Source organism: Rhinoderma darwinii, chromosome 5 (assembly GCF_050947455.1).
Source record: "Rhinoderma darwinii isolate aRhiDar2 chromosome 5, aRhiDar2.hap1, whole genome shotgun sequence".
Taxonomy (NCBI): Eukaryota; Metazoa; Chordata; class Amphibia; order Anura; family Rhinodermatidae; genus Rhinoderma; species Rhinoderma darwinii.
This window is the reverse complement of record NC_134691.1, coordinates 69353131-69376065: the sequence shown is the minus strand read 5'-3', so window position 1 is coordinate 69376065 and position 22935 is coordinate 69353131. Positions and strand designations below refer to the sequence as shown.

The 22935-nt window shown below is 40.2% G+C and overlaps 1 protein-coding gene across 4 annotated transcripts in view; it reads right to left on the bottom strand.

Moving 5' to 3' along the window:
• The window catches only part of STAU2 (staufen double-stranded RNA binding protein 2), a 310889-nt gene that overhangs the window by 117026 nt on the left and 170928 nt on the right, over positions 1–22935 (bottom strand). For all 4 annotated transcript variants that reach the window (XM_075826116.1, XM_075826119.1, XM_075826117.1 and 1 more), the window contains 3 exons: positions 19863–20000; positions 8830–8961; positions 7801–7858 (listed from right to left, as the gene is read on the bottom strand). In XM_075826116.1, coding sequence (XP_075682231.1) covers positions 7801–7858; positions 8830–8961; positions 19863–20000 — 328 coding nt within the window. The remainder of the gene's footprint in view (positions 1–7800; positions 7859–8829; positions 8962–19862; positions 20001–22935) is intronic.

The window sequence follows — 22935 nt, the reverse complement described above, 5'->3', positions numbered from 1 at the left end:
GTATAAACAGATCATAAAAGAGATTGTACTGAACTTTGATATATTTATACATAGTTATTAGTTTACCACTCAGCCATCTTTTTCTAAACTAAATAATCCTAATTTTGATCAGCTTTCCGAGTACTGTAGTTCACCCATTCCTTTTATTGCCCGTCATTGAACTCACTCAATTTCTACTATGTCTTTCTTTTGCAATGATGCCCAAAACTGTACACAATATTCCATGTGCGGTCTTAGAGATTTATAAAGTCTCGTCATGTGCATCTATGTCCCTTTTGATGCACCCCATAATCTTATTTGCCTTGGCAGCAGCTGTCTGACACTGGTTGCTACAGTGAAGTTGACTGTAAACTAAAAACCCTAAATCCCTTGCCATATCACTTTTGCCCAGTATTTTCCCAGTTAGTATGTTATGGTGACATGTATTTTCCCTTCCCAACGTCAGTGTTTAACTTAATTTGCCACTTCACTGCCCAAGCCACCAACTTTTCCAGGTCCATTTGTGACAGAATACTGTCAATTTTTGTGTTAATTACTTTACATAGTTTAGTATCATCTGTAAAACATTTATATTTTACTATGAAAATCCCTCTATAAGGTCATTAATATATTAAACAGCATAGTGCCAAATACTGACCCTTGTGGTAACCCACTAGTAATGGTGACCCAATCTGAGTATGTACCATTAATAACCAACCCTTGTTTTCTATTACTGAGCCAGCACTGTGTTAGTATTCTCTGCTCTTGCTAATAGATGAGGGTCCTGTAAATGCACAAAGAGCAGAACCCAGACTGCCTATAATTACTTTTTTGTGGATGGTAACACTTTCACTATGTTGTTGCTACTTAAGCTGTTCATACACTTATGATAGCTGTCAGCCGACAGCTGTTCCTCCCGATTCCCGCATTCACATGTGCTCTTAGTTTCGGCCCAGTATGGATGTATTTTCGATGGAGAATATGCCACTATCAGACACCATTGGCAGTGACTTATCTCCTGTAAGAACAAAAGTTTGGGCATGCTGAAATCCCAACATTCCCTATTCTTATTTCCCCACCAAAATCTGCCATTGGGGGAAAGTCTTGACACCCCAATATGAAAGATAATTGGCCAGTACCATAGAAATCGGCGGGTCGCATGGGCACCTTTAGAAAAAGGTAGAAATGTTCTGTAATGAAATTAAAAATACAAAAGAAAGCAGCTTCAGGTTTAAACAGTCCCTGTGATGTGTGTTCAACTGTACCTGTCAAACAAAACTATGATGGATCACAATGAGCAGATTTACTATTCAAATTATGCCAGAATTCTGGGGTACATGCTGTGCTCCATATTTATTAATTGTTTTAGACACTTTTTTCAACACAGCCACATGGAACGTGGCTTAGCAAGAAAGGGGCACGGTATAATGGAAAGTGTCGGGACTTAAAATGCAACACTGGGTGGCACCAAAATTTTGGTGCAAATCCTTAGTGTAGACTACTAGTCAACTTATAGGTGGTATAAGGAAGAGAAAAGTGTCTAGTTGTCTAGCAAGATGCGTCAAAATTCTCATAAAGCATGTACCACATTGATAAATTTGATGCATTTTTTGACTGCTTTGTCTAACTTTACTCTGTCAGAACTTAGACCGTATTAGTAAAATTGGCCCAAGTTTGTCCAAAGTTTACAATATAGTTCCTTCGTGAAACTGTAAACCTTTGCAGGGAAAACTAGCACAAATATTAAGCTTGAACTACTGTGAGCAGTTTAAAGGGCAAAACTAGCCCAAAAAGACAGGATTCACCAACAATCCAATGGACTGGATGGCCATTGCCTGAGGTCTGATTGTTTAAAGCCAAATTAAGAGAAGTCAGGAGTCTGACAACTGTCCATCTCTCTCTGGCTCACATGCATGTTTGGGGTGTCTGGACATGAATGTTAATTTGTAGGCAGTTATTTTGTAAACGAAGGCTGGGGCCAGACCACAACTATTTTTTAGTGAGCGATTTAATTGCTGTCCATAGGAATGCATTAGGTTAGGCTAGGACTATTTATCTCACTACAAAAAATAGGTGTGATATCGCTGTGCACATGAATGCAATGAGCAGCTTAAAAAACAGGCAAGCATCGGTTATCCCCCGCAGGTGGAAAACGACAGTCCCTCCACTGCTGGATAAGTGGTTCCAGGAGGTTGCATTAATACAGCGAATGGAACACCTCCTGGCTCATTCCCCGGCTGCTTCTACACAATACCAGGACACTTGGTCTCAATGGCTTCCGTCCATCTCTTCTTCCACCTACAGTACTGCAGTGACTTGAGACACAATACCCATCCTTTCCCATGAGACTTCATCTGAGAGAGGACTACATACGGGTGCGTAGGGGTTTGCTTGCTCCACCCGCGTCTCTGCCGGGTGCATAGCTGCTTCTTTTTATTTACCCATGATAATCCGAAACTGGAGTCCAGGTTCACAATGAACTCTCCTTGTCTCTCCTTTGCCCTTGTTTGTTTCCCATTCTATCTTTTCCTTCACTTCTTGTGTCTATTTTGAGTGGTCGTTTGCTTCCTGTGATTGCGCTCACCTACTATTGCCACTGCATTTTAGGATGTATAGAAACTGAATTATTGTATTTCTATTTCCGTTTTATTAAGTAATGCTCCTTTCCATTATGCTTACTCAGACTGCTGTCTTATTTTGCGCTTCTCATGGGTTGTGATGTTCACCCTCCTTGTCATGTTCTTTTTATTATGGGAGATGTGCTGCCGACATGAAAGGAGCAAACAAGCGCCGATCAATGAGCTGTATTGTTGATCTGTGCTTGTTTACACGGCCCATATAGGACCTTAAGTAATGCATTAAAAAAAAAAGACTTTTCCCTCTGAATTGTCCTGCAGGGTCATCATTTTGCGGCCTTACGAATAATATAGGTGGAGCCCCAGAGGTGACCAATTTAGTAAGGAGAAGTGGTCAACTCCTGGTAAAATGTAAGGATTTCTTTGAATTTGGGAAAAAGTAGAAAAGGAGACGTTCCATTTTATCAAGCTTACCTGAAAGTAACTCCTACAGATGTGCTCTCTGAAACGATTCTTACATGAGATTTTGAAAAGCATTCTATTTAGTGGCTGATAGACTTTAAGGGCTTGTCCACATGTAACGGAATTGCTGCGTATTTTCCGTCTAGAATTGCGCCTGGAAAACACGCAGAATACAGTAGCAGAAAATGAGGTGTGAATGAGCAAATGTCATCCACACGCTGCGTAAAATGTCAGTCCCTAAATTCACCCGCGGTGTGTATTTTTCGTTCTGCATGTCAATTCCTGCTGCGGAAAGTGGACTGAACTCCTGCGTTTTTTTAGAGGAGATATCACAATTTCACAGACTTTAAAAAAACGCAGGAGAATGCGTACTATTTTCTGCTTTAAAAAACGCAGGAAATGCTGCGATTTCTCCGCAGCCAAATGTCTGCTAGTATTAGCGAAAATGCTGCAGAAATTTTCTGCAGCAATTCCGTTACGTGTGGACAAGCCATAAGACAAGAAACCTCTACTAAATAATTACTCTTCTTGAATGAAAGAGAAAAAAAGTTTACCGGGCCTCTCTCCAAGATCTATCCAAAAGAGGATTTGATAATTCATCATGACAGTTATATTATATTGCAAAGAGAACTTTGATCAACCATAATCAAATGTGAAATCAAAGTAAACATTCTGGAACACACAACTCCCATTATGGATTTCTCTTGTCTTATCTATTTCTCACATCTTTTAGCAGCGCCCAGCTAGGGCGATATAAAGCAAATTTGGTACATAGCCTAGAGCAGGGGTCTCAAGCACGCGGCCCGCAGCTGCTAGTACAGACTCTGCTCCGGGACTCTGGAATCCCATGACATCGCTGTCCAAATATGGACAACAATGTCTGGGGCTTCCCCAGAGCCGGAGTCCCGTGCGGAGCGCTAGTATCGGCTCTGCTCCGGGACTCTGTGGAATTCCCTGACATCGCTGTCCATATATATCCTAAACCTAGAACAACATTAATATAAGCACAAAAGGAGTCGGTTATGTTGTTAAACTAGGGATTGGTGCATCCAATGCAAGGCCTTTGCAGCATACATTTACTTGTCAAAACAGACTACCCAGCTGCGCCTCACCAAAAACTAGGGGGCACGTTGATCCAAGGATTTATTCTGATTGCCATGTTTGGAATCAGGGAGGGATTTTTCACCTAATGAGATGATTGGCATCCGCCTCGTGGGGGTTTTTGCCTTCCTCTGGATCAACACGGTAGGACTAAAGGTTGGACTTGATGGACCGATGTCTTTTTTCAACCATAATAACTATGTAACCTCCCAGTGAGGCCCGCCTCACAGTTTCAGAAGCACTGGCCTAGAGAATCGTCTTAAATGTTAAAGAGGCTCTGTCACCACATTATAAGTGCCCTGTCTCCTATATAAGGAGATGGGCGCTATAATGTAGGTGACAGTAATGCTTTTTATTTAAAAAAACGATCTATTTTTACCACTTTATTAGCGATTTTGGTTTATGCTAATGAGTTTCTTAATGCCCATGTGGGCGTATTTTTACTTTCGACCAAGTGGGCGTTGTACAGAGGAGTGTATGACGCTGACCAATCAGCCTCATGCACTCCTCTCCATTCATTTACACAGCAGCATCGCGTTCTTACTAGAACACGATGTGCAGCCACATACACAGACATTAACGTTAATCAAGTGTCCTGATAATGTATATACATGACCTCCAGCCTGGATGTCATGTGTATTCAGAATCCTGACACTTCTGAATCTTTTCTCTGAGATTTTCCACGCGTGGCTTGTTGGAATCTCACAGAAAATATTCAGAAGTGTCAGGATTCTGAATACACATGACGTCCAGGCTGGAGGTAATGTATACTCATTATCAGGACACTTGATTAACGTTAATGTGTGTGTATGTGGCTGCACATCGCGTTCTAGTAAGAACGCGATGCTGCTGTGTAAATGAATGGAGAGGAATGCATGACTCTGACTGGTCACTGATTGGTCAGCGACATATACTCTGTACAACGCCCCACTTGGTCGAAAGTAAAAACACGCCCACTTGGGCATTAAGAAACTCATTAGCATAAAGCTAAAAATCGCTAATAAAGTGGTTTAAAATAGATCGTTTTTCTAAATAAAAAGCATTACTGTCACCTACATTACAGCGCCCATCTCCTTATATAGGAGATAGGGCACTTATAATGTGGTGACAGAGTCTCTTTAAACCAACAATGTTTTGTGATGGGTTTACTATAATGGCCAATACAAGGCCATCATTTTTTTTATATTTATGGCTCTGTATCCCTAAGTGACATGAGCAAGGAATACATATCAATAAAAAGAATGTTTGGCTTTCTTAATGATTTACAAAAGATTAGCAACTGATGTACTTTAAGCAGACACAATAGGTTTCTGCATTATGTAACACTTTCTTACATTCCAACATAATGAGGCATAATAGGAACATTAAGGCCATCTGGATTAAACAGGGGCCAAATTCAACTTCGGTAAAGAGGGCCAGACGACTCCAGTGAATAAAAACCATCCAGTGATAATTTAATAACGGAAAATAAACATACATATTGGAAGACATCAAGAGTAGTTCACTATTAGGGTATGTGCACACACAAAATCAAAGAGTCTGAAAATACGGAGCTATTTTCAAGGGAAAACCGCTCCTGATTTTCAGACGTTTTTTAATCATACTCTCAGTTTTCGCTGCATTTTTTACGGCCGTTTTTCGAGCTCTTTTTCTATAGAGTCAATGAAAAACTGCTCCAAAGACAGCTCAAGAAGTGACATGCACTTTCTTTTCGCGTGCATTTTTTTAAGCGCCCGTTTTGAAAAAAGGCTGCGTAAAACATGCCCAGTCAAAACAGGACGCCGTATTTCCCATTGCTTCCGATTTTTCAGCTGAAAACACTACGTGTGCATATACCCTAAGAAGTAAAATATTGATGGAAGTCAGCTAGACAACTTCAGAACTAGAACGGACTTTTTTCCCAACATTTTCATAGTTCAAGGGGTTTTCCAAAAAAATAAATAAAAAAAAGTGGCCAAAGGGGGAATGCAATAAAACCAAAAAATATTCATTATGTAATGGACAGATGTCCCGGCCTTCCAGCGTAGCTGCTCCGGTACTCCCCTGTTTGTTGACATGGCTATAGCTATGACGTGCCTGTTTACCCACGTGTTTGCTGCAGCCAATCACTGGCCGAAGCGGTCCTTTCCCGTATACCCACTGAGCAGTTACGCTGGAATGCTGGGGAATCTTTCTGATAAGTAATGCTTCCTTTTTTTTTTTGTTTCATTGCATTCCCCCCCATGGTCACTTTTTTCATTAATTCGGAAAACCCGAATTTAGAAAATGAACAGTAAAAATCTAGGGCACCAATAATCATTTTTTAAGTTACATTGGTCACCTTTTTCCTGGGACTTTTCTAACCTTAACAAAAAGCTAACTTCCAAGCAACATAAGCTTCCATTCACTTATTCCTACATAACCCAATCCACGGGCCACCTTTACATCATTTCATTGAACCAAACAATCTGAATGGAGGGGTTGTCCAGGCATTTTATATTGACGGCCTATTCTTAGGATAGGTCATCAATATCAGATCAGTGGGGGACTGACTATAGGCACCCACACCGATCGGCTGACTAAAGGGGCCGTGGAATTCGTAGACGCATTTTTATTCAGTGTTTACCAGGCACAGCACCGTACACTTAAGTAGTGCCTCGGATTGCGGCTCAGTCCCATTTACTTGAATGGGACCGGAACTGCAATCACAGGCACAGCCGCTTTGAAAGTGTACGGCACTGTGCCTGTAAGCCGGCAATAGATAAGATACTTTTTTTGGAATTACAACCAATATAAGCAGTAGTGATCACGTAGAAATCCAATTCCACATGTTACAACAGCTGGCATCTGCTACGCCAAAGGTATATTAAAGGCTAGTCTACACAAAGGCATATCATTTATTTTTAGACTCACCACAGCTCTGCTTTATTATGAGATAATTAGGCAATGTTCACACGTTCAGGATTCTGTCATGATCAGAATCTGCTTACATTCTTCCGGCGATGCATGTGAATAGGATATTTTATACCGGATTTACGCGCTTATGAAACTATCTGCGCAGAATAACAAATGTACTGCACATTTTAGAAGCTGCAGCATATATTTTCTATTGCACCAGATTCCACACTGAAAGGATTAGGAATTGCTACTTTGGCAATTCTCACGTATACAAGCATTCAAACAAATTTGGTTCACCTTAAACCTAGTCTTTAAGAAACGATCTATATATTCTCCATCAATAAGGATTTATCTTTAACGATTAAACATACAGAGCCAAAGTGCAAGTGATACGTATCATTACAGACCACCAGACCTTCTCAATAGAAGATCCAGTTGTGTCAAACCTTTTTTAAATAGAAATTCGGCACAGCAGTCAGATGATCACTGCATATTCGGCTTCCCTAACTGCCAGCGATCAGTCACTGGGGAACCAGGTTTGGTCCTTCATTTCCCCTGTAGCGGCAAACAATTGAATGCATAGACAGCCAGGTTCACCCGAGCAGAAGCTGCTCTTCGGTCTGTCTCGCATAGAGGCGTCCCGAGCAAGACTATGGCCGTGACAGCCATCTGCCCTACTAGGTTAACCTTATTGAACAAACTCTTTAAAAAAGTGTTAAATGTGAAATTGGAAGGTAAAACTTTGTATCATAGTTTTGGTTACTTTGCGGTTTACAGCTAATTTAACAAAAAAAAAAACACTTACTGCTTGATTGATCGGAAGCCGCAGGACTTTGGTCTCCCCAGGCCTGAACTTCACCTTGCTGCAAGAATATAAAAATCTGGTTATACAAAATGCATACTATTTTTGAGATATGATTTAACTCAGATTTATTTTTCTCCAAGTTACGGTCTTGCTCAAGGTACCCAATGCCATCTTTACACATGTCTCAGCGAAAGATCAATGGATAGCGAAGGCACCCGTACCCTTACATGCCATTGTAAATCATTCTGTGTCGTTTTTGGGGTTTCTGGAAAATAACTGTAATTTTTAGTTCTCTTGCAACATACAAAAGTTTCTTTTACTGTAGGATTTTACCTTATTTTGCCACATTTATATTGTATAGCCCTTTACCATGACAAGCCTTCCAGCGCATAGGAGACCTAACATTTTTTTTCCTGTTCACCATAGTAAAAAATGCATAATTTTATCCACTATGATTCAATATTGTCCAATAATAAAATCTGACCATACACCTTAGATAAATGTTAAGGGCTTTTGCGGTGTATAGAAGAGCCCAACTGTCCCCTGATATCTGGGGAAGAAAGAAACGGGCATACTGGATATCAACAAGCCCGATCCTTTGTTTACCAAAGACATAATCGCTGCCAGGGGTCTCTGGACGTGGATTATCTCCCCTCTCTCTATTGAAATAAACATGCATATGGACAATGCGCATTGTTATGGCAAGTCGGGAGGAGATTGCTGCCGTCCGACACTTTGTACAGGCAATGTAGAAGTGTCTTCTCTTCTGTTTTATAAAAATAATCAACGTTATTATAGCTTTTACTGGGAGCAGTTTAATTTTCCATATTCCTGAGTGTGAAATACAGGAACAGGGATGTATCTGCAGATCTAATTAGATTTCCCATTCAAGACATAAAGATCCATCGTGTCAACCAATGGCTGTAGTACCTATAGCTAAAAAAAAACAACTCTAGTTTCCCTTTAACCAAAACATTCTGCGCTCATCTGATAATACACATATAAATTATTATAAATATGCACTTCTACCTTTGCAGTGCTCTCTGCAACAGGAGTGGAAGCTTTATAGCCGAGTTGCAGCAACATGGCTTCGGCAGCATTTCTCTTTGCGGTCTTCTTGTTGGGTCCTGTTCCGGTGGCTGTTTCTTCCCCAACTTTTACCTATTAAAATTACAATTGTTATCAAATGACTTTAGCACATTCATGCGATCGCTGTCCCATAATAATATTAACCCTTTCACCCACAAAGTCACAGCAGCCATTGTGTGACAGCAGCAGTCCATCGGTACACATTAAGTTAAGTGTCATTTACATCCAGCAATGACAAATTTCATTGATGCAGCAGGACAAGATTTTTCAGAGATTTAAATTTGCATTTTTTCTAAATTTTTTAAACTAAGATGAGCAATATAGGAGACTTTAAAAAGAGACTGTCAGACAGCCAAGGTCTATTGAAAGAGAATAAAATAATATTTTCTACCAAAAGTTGGTGTTATTTAAGGAAGATTCTAAAAGAAAAGAAAATTCTCTCCCTAATGCCACGTTCAGATGTGGAAAATTTATTGCATATTTTTAGCGTGGATTTTGCGCCAAAAATCCACAACAAAGAACACAATACATGTGAATAAGGTTTTCAAAACCCCATTTACGTAAAGCGGAAAAAAAATATGCCCACACTTTTTTTAAAATTTATTTTTTTAAGATGCAAACCGTGAAATCCATAGCACATATACAGCGAAATCCAAATATGACACATGCAGATTTTTCCACAGATTCACGGTGAAATCCACAGCAGAAAAATTCCATGTCGTCTGAACGTCCCCTTATACAGAACATATTCATTATTCTATGGCTAGGAACCATGACATTGTAGTGGAGAGATATCTCATCGAGTTGTCCATTCTCTTTAGTCTAAAAAGTAATTTTATTTAGAAGTGATTCAATCGAAATTTTAAAATGAAGTATTTTCTACATTTTCAATTAGGCTCTGTTTACATGGGTGTTCGGTTCCCTGCTATCAGGATTCTATTGCTTGTGACAGGCAGCAAAGGGTGTTCTGCTATTCTCCTCTGACATGTAAAGAAACAAAACATAAAATCTTGACAGACCTATTACAGTTTAAGGTAATGGAATCGATCAAGATCGGTTAGAATGCCGATACAATCCATCTAAAGTGCAACTGATCAACTCTGGCACCGCGGCAAAATATTAAGGCTCCCCGATGACAGAGCACATTTTCATGAGGGCATCCACGTATACATTTTCTCTATCCCAATAAACATCCTATTGTTCTCCACCGACAATAAGGTGGAAACCGAGGTTTGTTTAGTACTAGGTCTTGAGGCCTCCAAGAAAAGTGGCACCAAAGTTCTATAGTTGTCGTTCATCTTCCTAGTATTTATATGGTCAATCTGCCAAGACAAATCTGTAGAATAAGGCCCTGTTCTGTTCCCACAGTGACATTTGACACTGATTTTGACTCAAAACTGCGTTGGAATCAGTGCCAAAAAAATGCCCAAATCCCCCTCCATTGATTTCAATGGGACATAACGGCGTTTCTTTTCCCCAGGCGGATTTTGTCTGCTCGCTGGAAAAAGGTGTCATTCCCTATCTTGGAGCGGTTCCAGTCTATGAACCTCCATTGAAATCAATAGAATACTGGGAAAAAAGTGACCGTGGTTTATCCATTTGCTAAATGAAAAAAAATAAAAGCGCGTCAAAATCCGCTTGCATTTCAAAATCTGCCTCAAAAATCCAGAAGGAATTTCGAGACAAAATTTTTCTGCTTGACAAAAAATGCCATTTACCTGTCAGTTGAAAGAACTTTGATTCAACAGTTAAAGAATATGTATCGCCAATTTAGGCTCCTAACTATGTACTCCAAGAAGTCTCAGTTAGCCCAGATAATGTCAATATATTTTATCCACCCACACATGTAACAATGCCGCGCTTCAGCCCGCTTGCTGGGTCCTTTTCAAGCAGGTTCCTAACCATGTACAGAATCCACAGTTCTAAAAAGCAATAGCAATAGTATTTCAAATGAAAGCAAGTTACATTTTGTTCTTATAAGAGTGCACAATTCAGAGTTTAAAAAAAAAAAGGCCCAACACATTCATCAAGTTGTGGGTGTGAGTCCACCACATGACAGCAGGCTGCTCCAACATGGACAGTACATGTGGCCTGATGCAACCACAGCTTTAACTCGGTTCTGGGTAAGATCCAGGAATACTCATCAGACAGCTGAATCAACCATTATGTCTCAGTAGTGCAGAGCTAAATCAAAGTCAACACCCTGTGACAAACTCACAAGTCTACAAATTTAGCATGCAATTACTTTCTTTTGCCTACTGCGCTTGCAAACCAAAAGCCCATCAATATGCGATGTCTTCAAAATATTGAGGCTCCACGATGCCTGAGGCATGACCTAGCAGGTGCCTGTCAGTTTAAAGCTGGATTCACACGAGCATGTTCGGTCCGTAAAGGACGGAACGTATTTCGGCCGCAAGTCCCGGACCGAACACAGTGCAGGGAGCCGGGCTCCTAGAATCATAGTTATGTACGACGCTAGGAACCCCTGCCCCGCTGCGGGACAACTGTCCCGTACTGTAATCATGTTTTCAGTACGGGACAGTAGTTCCACGGAGTGGCAGTGACACCTAGCGTCGTACATAACTATGATGCTAGGAGCCCGGCTCCCTGCAGTGTGTTCGGTCCTGGACTTGCGGCCAAAATACGTTCCGTCCTTTACGGACCGAACATGCTCGTGTGAATCCAGCCTAACACTGACAGGCAATAATACGCTGCAATACAGAAGTATTGAGTGTATTATAAAAGCGATCAGAAGATCGAAAAGTGAAGTCCCCTAGTGGGACTAAAAATAAAGTTATCAGAAAGTTTAATAAAGTTAATAATAAATAAATGAATGAAAATCCCAAATAAAAAAAACAAAACACTTTTTCCCTTGAACGCCGTAAAAAATAAAATTAAAAACAATTCCAGAATTGCTGTTTTCTGTTCATCCTGCCATCAATAAAATGTGATAAAAAGTGATCAAAAAGTCCAATATACCAATAAAATCTAGAAGTCGTCCCGCAAAAAACAAGCCCTCATACAGCTGCATCAGCGTAAAATTAAAACAATTATGGCTCTTAAAACATGGTGACACAAAAACAAATAATTTTGAAAAAAGGTGTTTTTAGTAAAACTATATCAATTTGGTATCGCCACAATCGTAATAACCCACTGAATAAAGTTATTATGTTATTTATACCACACATTAAACGGCATAAATCTAAGAAGCAAATAAGAGTGGCGAAATTTATAGGGTTTTTTCCATTACCCTCCAAAAAAGTTAATAAAAGTTAATCAATAAATTACATGTACCAATATGTATCAATAAAGTATATGCTGTTAAAAATACAACTTGTCCCGCAAAAAACAAGACCTTATACAGCTATGTCGACGCAAAAATAAAAAAGTTATAGCTCTTGGAATCAGACGATGGAAAAACTCAAAAAATAGCTTGGTCGTTAAGGTTTAAAATAGGCTGGTCACTAAGGGGTTAAGAAATTGGAAAATTAGGTCTTGCAGTTTCCATGTTCCAAACGTATGACGCACAACGCTTATGCTCATCATGAGTTTATTGCCGAGCATACACGTCATGCTGATCACACGGACACAGCTGTGATCTCTGCCCTAACCCCTTGAATGCCGCAATCAAAGCTGATCGCGGCATTCAAAGGGAAAATGAGAAGGGGGTTCCCCCTTTTAAATCATGTCACAGGGAATCCCTGTGACAGATCGAGGGACATACCTTATATGGAGAGGCAGCTCAGGGTCTATTAATGGACCCCTGGACAGTCTGACCATATTTCCTGTTAGGGCATACTTCGGTATGTCCTAACAACTGCCTTTGTACTATCAGTACACAGGCTAATGTACTGCATTATAGATCTATGCGAGTACAGTAAAGTTAAAAAATTAAATCCCCCTATGTGATTAAAATAAAGAAGTTAAATTTAAAAAAAAAGTTTTTTTTTTCCAATAAGATAGAAGACAAGAAAAACAATGGTATCAATACAAAGGCCACAAGGATACATATTCTCCAATCCCTGACCTTAGTATACATTCAACCCACCCTCCCCTCCCTTTTATGAGTGCACAGGATCGGAAAAAACCCCCACAAAAAACAAACAAACCCCTATTGTAGTTTCAATCGAAGAAATTATATGTGTCTCGCTTATCGAATAAACACTTCATGAGTTTTTCCCAGGCTTAACTCTGGACTCCTTCCCTCTGATAAATATGTAGCCATTCTAATGTAGCAAAGAACTTTAACAGATTTAAGAACTCGTTATAGGCTGGTTTGTGGGGTTTTAACTAAGCATTCAAGATAATCTTCTTCTGTGTCCATTTTTGACAACTCCGTTTTCTTCGGTTCGAACCCCACATTACAAGCACTATAAACTAAAACTTATCTTCCATTGAAGTTCTCTTAACCCCTTCCTGACATTTGAAGTATGGCTATGTCATAGCCGGGTAGGGGGAAGTATGGAGCGGGCTCACAGAGCGAACCCGCTCCATACAATGCGGGTGTCGGCTGTATGTTACAGTCAACACTTCACAGTAACGAGCAGGATCACGCTTGAGCGAGATCCCGCTCGTTTAACCCATTAAATGGCGTGGTAAATAGTGACCGCAGCATTTAAATCATTAGAAAGAGGGGATGACCCCCTCTAGCAGCTCATCGCGCCCCCCTCAATGCAATCGCGGTGTGACGATGGTTGCTATGGCAGCCTGGGGGCCTAATGAAGACCCCTAGGTCTGCCATCCTTGTGCTCCTATAAGCCTGTCAGAAAGACTATATACTGCAATACATTAGTATTGCAGTATATAGTGCAAGCAATCCAACGATCGCTGGTTGAAGTCCCCTAGGGGGACTAATAAAAAGAAAAAGTAAAAATTTGTAAAATAACGCTTTTTTTATGTACATTTTTTTTAACATTAAGTTAAAAAGAAAACTTTCCCCACTTTCCCCCTAAAGCACTGTAAAAAAAACCAAAAAACATAATTGGTATTGCCGCATCCGTAAAAGTCTGAACTATTACAATATATCATTATTTAACCCGCACCTCATCTCCCACAGAAAAATGGAACAAAAAGTGATCAAAACCTCGCATGTACCCCAAAATGGTAGCATTACAAACGAAAAAAATAAGCCCTCATACCACTTAATCGACGGAAAAATAAAAAAGTTATAGCTCTCAGAATTTGGAGACATAAAATACATAAATTACACTTCGTTTTTTCCTTGTAAAAGTAGTAAAACATTGAAAAAACTATATACATTTGGTATCGCCGTAATCATATTGACCCACAGAATAAAGTTAATGTTGTTTTAATTGCACAGTGAATTCCGCAATACGAATCGCAAAAAACAATGGAGGAATCACTATTTTTTTCATTTTCTACCCTACAAATTATTTTTTTCCTGTTTCCTAGTACATTATATGGCAAAATAAATGGCGCTACAAAAAACGACATCTCGTCCCGCAAAAATCAAGCCCTTATAGGACTATATAGATGGAAAAATGAAAACGTTATGACTTTTGGAAGGCGGGGAGGAAAAAATGATAATGAAAACGACGGGAAGGGGTTAATGTCTCAGATTTTACCGCTATATTGGTATTCTTCCAACCCTTATATATTTTTCCCTGAATTTCTACTGATGATGTTTTAATATCTGGGAGAATTTCTTTTACCCATTTTTCCAAACAGTTGGAATTTAGCTCCTTATAATTTATCCTAGTAGTATGTAATATATGATAGATGCGAGATATTGAGGTTTTACCTCCTGCATTTGGTATTATTTTATAGAAATCTGATGGATTCCAGAGATTGTGATGGTCTCTGCAAAACGGACACATTAAGTGTCTCCACTGGTAAAAGTATAAATAATCTTTATTTGAGATTGAAAATTCATCTAACATTTCACGAAATGTGTAAATCATTCCATTTTCTCGATGGATCAATTGAATTATAGATTTCAACCCACATTGTTGCCATTTTAAAATAACTCTTTTGGGTATAATAGTCACTCAAGCAGGGTGTTCTATTATAGAAAACCTAGTAATGTGGGGTGAAATTCCAAATATAGAGGTACACTTGCCCCAAACCTTCCATGTATCACTAAATAGCATCGTATTCCTCTGGGCTACTGGTATGTCAGCATTACGTGCCAGAACAATTGAGCTCAGAGGAAACGGTGAGAAAAAAGCCTCCTCAAGCTCCCTATCAACCGAATTTGAGCTCTTTCTAATCCACTGAATAGGATATCTCATGATACATGCCCAATGGTATTTATTCAGGTTTGGGAAGGATATGCCCCCCTCCCTGCTTGGAAACTCTGAGACATTTTAGGTCTTTTCCCTCTCCAGATAAATCGAAGAAAAGCCACTTCTAATTATTTTATTTCTTTGTTTTTTATTATAAAAGGTACAATTTGGAATATATATAGGATTTTCGGAAGTAGAACCATTTTCACTAGAGAGAGAGAGAGAGAGAGAGAGAGAGAGAGAGAGAGAGAGAGAGAGAGAGAGAGAGAGAGAGAGAGAGACAAGTCCTTCCATATTCGCAAAGAATTTTCAACATTGGGTAATAGTGTCTGTATATTGTTCTTGTAGATAAATTCTTTGGTTCGTCCCATCCTAACTCCTAAATATTTTATTTCTTGTTTAGCAATTATTAATCCCTGTTTCTGAACTTCTGGATATTCCCTAATATTTTATGTTTCATCGAGAAACAGTACCTCCGTTTTTTCATAGTTCATTTTAAAGCCTGATAAGAGGCTATATTTGTTAAGAATATTCATTACCTTACGAAGATCTTTATCTACATTGTGTAAGTAGACCAAAAGGTCATCAGCAAACATTGCCACTTTAATGTCGTAGTTATTAATTTTAATGCCCTCTATATTATCCTGTTGTATGATAGATCTGGCTATGGGTTCTATACACAAATTAAACAGCAGGGGAGATAACGGACATCCATGTCTAGTCCCTCTTGATAGTTTAAAACTAGGTGTGGTAAGCCCTGGAATAGATATATGAGCTGTAGGAGAATTATATATTGCTTATATCATATTAAACATTTTTCAATAGGAGCACAAGGATGGCAGACCTAGGGGCCTTCATTAGGCCCCCGGGCTGCCATAGCAACCATCGTCACACCGCGATTGCATTTAGGGGGGCGCGATGAGCTGCCAGAGGGGGTCATCCCCTCTTTCTAATGATTTAAATGCTGCGGTTGCTATTTACCACGCCATTTAATGGGTTAAACGAGCGGGATCTTGTCGTTTTTACCGCAGGGTGAAAGACGTAAAGACGAAACCCAAAAGAAAATGGAGGAATCACAGTTTTTTCCAATTTCACAACACTTTTTTCAGTTTCCCAGTTCATCATATGGTACTTTAAATGGTGCCAATAGAAATTAAATCTCCTCCCGCAAAAAACAAGCCCTTACACTACTACATTGACGGAAAAATAAAAAAGTTATGGCTCATAGAAGGCGGGGAGGGTAAAACAAAAATGAAAAAAATTAAATGGCTTGGACGCGAAGGGGTTAAGGGGTGTAGTTTCCAAAATAAGGTCACTTATGGGGGTCCCTTTTGTTTTGGCTCCGCAGGGGCTTTGCAAATGTGACATGGCACCCGAAAACCATTTCAGCTAAATTTGAGCTCCAAATGGTGCTCCTTCCCTTTTGATCCCTGCCGTGGGTCCAAACAGCTGTTTATGACCACATATTGGGTATTGCCGTAATCAAGAGAAATTGCTTATCAAATATTTCTCGTAAAAATTGAAAATGTCCACGTTTTAATCGGAAAAAAAGTAGCTTTTCAATTTCATGGCCTAATTCCACTAAATTCAGCAAAAAAAACTGTGGTGTCAAAATGCTCACTATATCCCTCGATAAATTCCTTGAGGGGTGTAATTTCACAAATGGGGTCACTTTTGGGGGTTTTCCACTGTTTTGGTCCCTCAGGGGCTTTGCAAATGCAACATTGCACTTGAAAACCATTGCAGCAAAATTTGAGCTCCAAAATTCAAATGGTGCTCCTTCCCTTCTGAGATCTGCTGTGTGTCGAAACAGCAGTTTATTTCCACATGTGGGGTATTACCGTAATCAGGAGAACTTGATTTTCAAATTTTGGGGGGTGTTTTTCACCTTTATGCCTTGTAAAAATTAAAAATGTCTATGTTTTATAGGAAAAGATTTAGATTTTCATTTTTACGGCCTCATTCCTCTAAATTCAGCAAAAAAAACCTGTGGGGTCAAAATGCCCACTATACCCACTGATAAATTCCTTGAGGGGTGTAGTTTGCCAAATGTCTTTTAGGGCGTGTTTCCACTGTTTTGGCTCCACAAGACCTCTTGAAACTTGACATGATACCTAAAATATATTCTAATAAAAAGGAGGCTCCAAAATCCACTAGGTGCCATTGAGGCCTGTGTTTCAAACCAGTAGCACACTAGGGCCACATGTGGTATATTTCTAAAAACTGCATAATCTGGGCAATAAATATTAAGTTGCGCTTCTCTGGTAAAATGTTCTGTGTAACACAAAAAAAATGGATTAATACAGATTTTCTGCAAAAAAAAATAATTGAATTTTTAAAATTTCACCTCCACTTTGCTTTAATTCCTGTGAAACGCCTAAAAGGTTAGGAAACTTTCTACATGATGTTTTGATTACTTTGTGGGGTGCAGTTTTTAGAATGGGGTGAGATATAGGGGGTTTCTAATATATAAGGCCCTTAAAAACCATTCACAACTGGATCCTAAAAAAAGTGGCGTAGCTATAGGGTTTGCAGCTGCGACCGGGTCCCTGAGCCTGGGGGGCCCACAGGTCCCCCATTGCCACACAGCGAGCTAATGATTTAATCCATTTTCTGTGCCGTGGCTCCGGCACTTTCTTGTTACGGGACGGGCTCCTTAGACGTCACGGACACATGGTACACTCCGTGTACCATGTGACCGTGACGTCACGTTAGGGGCGTTCCAGCCAGCGTAGAAGAACCGATGCAGAAGATCCTGGAAGACTCCAGGTGAGCTGCAGTGGGGGCTGTAATGTATTGTATTGTGCTGTCTGTGTTTGCGGTTGAGAGAGGAGGGGGGGGTGGTTAAATTACAGCTCTCCCTCAGAGATCGCGAGTCACTCACCGAGGTCCCAGTTCCATTCAATGCTGGAGCAAGGAGCGGACGGCTCCTTGCTCCAGCAATCACTGTGCCCTGAGCGGCCCGACGCAGACAGGCGCAATGTAGTGACTTCATCACGCCAGTCTGCGCAGAGTCACACATAGCACAGACCAAAGGAGGAGAAGGATCTCCTCCACCCGGCGTGGGAACGGGGATAAGTAAGTAATTAAAAAATTTTTCTATTATCCACATAAGGGGGCATTATACTATATGGGGGGCCGATATTACTGGGTTGGGGCATTATACTGTATAGGGAGCGGATATGGGGGGCATTATACTGTATGGCGAGCTGATATGGCGGGGACATTATACTGTATGGGGAGCTGATATGGGGGCATTATACTTTATGGGGAGCTCATATGGGGGGCATTATACAGTATGAGGGCAGCTATGGGGGCATTATACTGTATGGGGGCAGCTTTGGGGGCCATATACTCTGTGGGGGCAGCTATGGAGGGCATTATACTGTGTGAGGGCAGCTATGGGGAGCATTATACTGCATGGGGGCAGCTATGGGGAGCATTATACTCTGTGGGGGCATTATACTGTGGTGGTCAGCTATGGGGGTCATTATACTGTGGGGGCATCCATGGGGGTTGTTGGGCAAGGCGGATGGGCATAGGCGCGCGCAGGGGTCTTCTGGTCTTGTTGGGGAGGGGTAGGGGGGCCCAAGCTGAATTCTTGCACCAGGGCCCATGAGCCTTAGATACATTTAAATTTTGCAAATTTTCTCTACATTTTAGTGTTTTTCACAAATAAACACTGAATGTATCGACCAAATTTTACCACTAACTTAAAGTACAATGTCTCACGAGAAAACAATCTCAGAATCGTTTAAATAGGTAAAAACATTCCAAAGTTATTACCACATAAAGTGACACATCCGATTTGAAAAATGGGGCTGCATCCTGAACATGCCTAGTCCACATCCTTGATGGTTTAAATGAAAAAATCAGTAAATAAAATACACACAAAAGATTTTTTTTTAAATTCCATAAACTTTATTAAATACAAGTCCCAAAACATAAAATAATACATACATATTTAGTATCGACACGACCGTAAAAACCTGCACAACAAACTTATAGTGTCATTTATGATGATCCGAAGAGTCGGCAGCTCCGCTTTAATTTCCTCCTCTTATTTGATCCTGCATTTCACATTTTGAATGAATACTTCTACATGTGTCCCAGGAGATCAGCCATAACCACCCCCCCCCCCGCTACTACCTTCTCACAATCCTGTATCTGGCGATAAGACAACTAGCTGCAGTAGGAGCCTACCCAAACTCATTTGTCTGCAGTAGGAGACTAAGAATATTAAACCACACCTTCTTGACTAAGTCCCACCCCTCAGCCATCTGCCAGCTGAAAATGTTCGTGATCATAAGAAAATTACCACCTGTGTTCTCTACAAGATTTCTACACTATTTGTTTCAAGAACATACAGAATATCCTACTAATTGACAAACACTATGGGGAACTTCTTCTTCTGTTTACTTTATTATTAATTTCTAGGTTTAGAGATTCTTTAAGATAGGATTAGGACAATGAAGTTATTTCTCCAAAGAATGGGAATTTATGGTTAGGACATGTAGTAAAACATGGACATATCTTTACAAGCAGCATTTATATGTGGCTAATTTGACATTAAACGCTCTTGCTATGTACCATACACCAGTCATTTATTTTACTGAAGACTAGAGAACAGAACCAGGAGACCATGTAATATCAGATTCTTAATTCTATATTGCAGCAATAATGTTCACGATTGAAAAGGCAGAAAGAAAGGTAAATTTGATACATTACCTGCATAATGAATTCTCTTCTGCGTTGAATTCCTCTTTCTGACAGCAATACATACTCAGGTTCCTTCTCCTTCTTAGCCTGCTGGATTTGAGCCAAGCGACTGATTGGATTCATTCCCTGGCCATATTCCGGTGAGGCCTATAGTAAAACGTTAATGTAATTAGATATATGGAGACTAACACAGTGGATGCAGCTAGAAGAGGTGCAACACTATACATATTTATAGCTAAAGCAGTTTTCCAACAGTAGACTTTAAAAAAGAGGAAATGTTAGGGCTCATTCAGACCAGCGGAATACTCGTCCGTGTGCTGTGCGTTGAAATAACTCTCAGCACACGGACCTATTCATTTCAATGGGGCTATTCAGACATGTGTGTGTCTGTTGCGTAAAACTCACTGCATGTCCTATATTGGTGCGTTTTTGCGCACCTAGTTGCCCATTGAAGTCTATGGGTGCGTGAAAACCACGGACAGCACATGGACGTCATCTGTGTGCTGTCCGTGTTTCACGCAGCAGTTACATAGAAAAGCAGAGAAATAAATTAAAAAGAAAAAAAAAAGTGCTTGCACGGACGTGAAAAACACATGCCACACGCAAAGCGCACTGATGCCAATACACAACGCACATGAACATGAAATATAGGAAAAACGCTGCGTTTTCTACCCGCGCAAATCGGACATGCTCATCTGAATATAGTTAGTTTAGATTGTGTGCTCGAACCTCCACTGATTTGTGGAACTGGAAATCTTTAACACAAAATTGCGAAGATGTCGTTCAAGTCAATGGCCCATTTAGCGCTACAACTCAGTAGAATACTTGACTTTTGGTCTACTGCTCTTGCCACGCCTGCCGCCCCGGTGTAAAAAATGTAACATTGGGTACTTTTTTCGTAAGCTATGTAAATGACTAACTATTTACGGCTGTTTATGAAAGTGGTGAAGCTTTTGCACCCGTATGCAGGTGGACTGAGATAACAGCCATGAGAGAAATCATTAGTAAATGCAGCTGTTCCAGTGACAGAGATTTGAATAGACAACAGCCCCCATCTACATGCTGGATTTCAATCTCATACTCTCCGTGCTATGGACTACATGATTGTTTGACTTTGCAGAATTGTTACACATATCTCCTAGTATCATCCAGTACATTGTCAACTGCTGCATTACATGTAGGAGGAAAACACAGAGAATAAGGAGTCATGCACTATTAGAATATAGTTTGCCAAAGGCATAGAAAAATACATTTTATTTGACAATACAGCTTACATATAGATTAAAAAGTAGACTACAAATCAGACAACTGTATACCTCCAGATAACGTAGGAGAACAAAGAGGAACCCTCCACACTTGGAAAGTTACTGGATATCAGGAACCACATGGGTTAGTAATGTTACTTGCTGTGCCCTATATTGATTCACTCATTTCCTATACTTATATCTATACTCTGGGAAGATCTGTGTGCCTTATTTAGGCTTAGCGATTTTGAACTTACTGTTTGACGCTTTGTATACATGCAAGCTTGGCTTGTGTTACTGATAATGCCTACCTCGTACTCTGCCTTATATTAACACTACTATGAGCTTGGCTGTACTTGTGATACGATCTACTTAGATACCGTATTTTGGCCTCTTGCTTCGTTTCATTCATTGCTATCTAACCTCTGTCTCAGCAACAGTTCACACTATATCTTCTGTTGGAAGTTTTTTCTTCCTTTTTTTGTGCTATATAGGAGTGGTTCCTCTTTGTTCTCCTACGTTATCTGGAGGTATACAGTTGTCTGATTTGTAGTCTACTTTGTAATCTATATGTAACCTGTATTGTCAAATTATTTTTCTATGCCGTTGGCAAACTATATTCTAATAGTGCATGACTCCTTATTCTCTGTGTTTTCCTAATGTATTTTGGAGTTTCTATTCTGACATTGGGGAGGTCTAAATCCGCACTCGCTGGTGACCTAGCCCGTATAATAATTTTCCCTGTTGAGACATATGTTTATACTATTACATGTAGGAGGAATTTTACGGTCAGAAAACCATTATTCCTGTCCTGTTGACACTTCCGAGTATAAGGGTATGTTCACACGCAGTGTTTTCAGGCGTATTTCTGGGCGTTTACGCCTCGAAAAATGCCTGAAAAAATGGAAGCTGAACGCCTACAAACATCTGCCCATTGAAATCAATGGGAAAAACAGCATTTAGTTCATACGGGGCGTCTTTTTACGCTTCTGTTTAAAAAAACGGAGCGTAGAAAGACGCTCCGTAAAAAGTAGTAGCAGGTCACTTCTTGAGGCGTTTTTTGGAGCTGATTTTCCATTGAACACTATGAAAAAGGCCTCTAAAATCGCCTGAAAAGAAGCCTCAAAAAAAGCTCAAAATTTCATTTTCAGCTTCAAAAACGCCTGAAAATCAGAGGCTGTTTTCTCTGAAATCAGCTCCGTATTTTCAGAAGTTTTTTGTAAAGCGTGTGAACATACCCTAAGGGTATGTTCATACGGCAACGCCAATTACGTCTGAAATTATGGATGTTTTCAGCTGAAAACAGCTCCTGAATTTCAGACATCTTGACAAGTGCTCGCGTTTTTTGCGGCGTCTTTTACGGACGTAATTGGAGCCGGTTTTCATTGGAGTCAATGAAAAACGGCTCCAATTACGTCCCAAGAAGTGACATGCACTTCTTTGAGGCGGGCGTCTTTTTACGCTCCGGCTTTTGACAGCGGCGCGTAAAAAAAAAGCCTGTCTGTACAGAACACCGTAAGACCCATTGAATTCAATGGGCAGATGTTTACAGACGGTTTGGAGCCGGTTTTTCGGCCGTAATTCGAGGCGTAAAACGGGCTATTTTTGGCATTTTCGGCCCGTAAACGGCTGAAAAATCTGAAGCAGAACGCCTCCAAACATCTGCCCATTGATTGCAACAGGAAAAACGGCGTTCTGTTCCGACTGGCCGCTTTTTCGCGCGGCCGTTTTGAAAAACGGCCGTGAAAAAGAAGTGCGGGTCATTTCTTGGGACGTTTTTGGAGCAGTTTTTCATTGACTATTGAAAACAGCTCCAAAAACGGCCATAAAAAACGCTG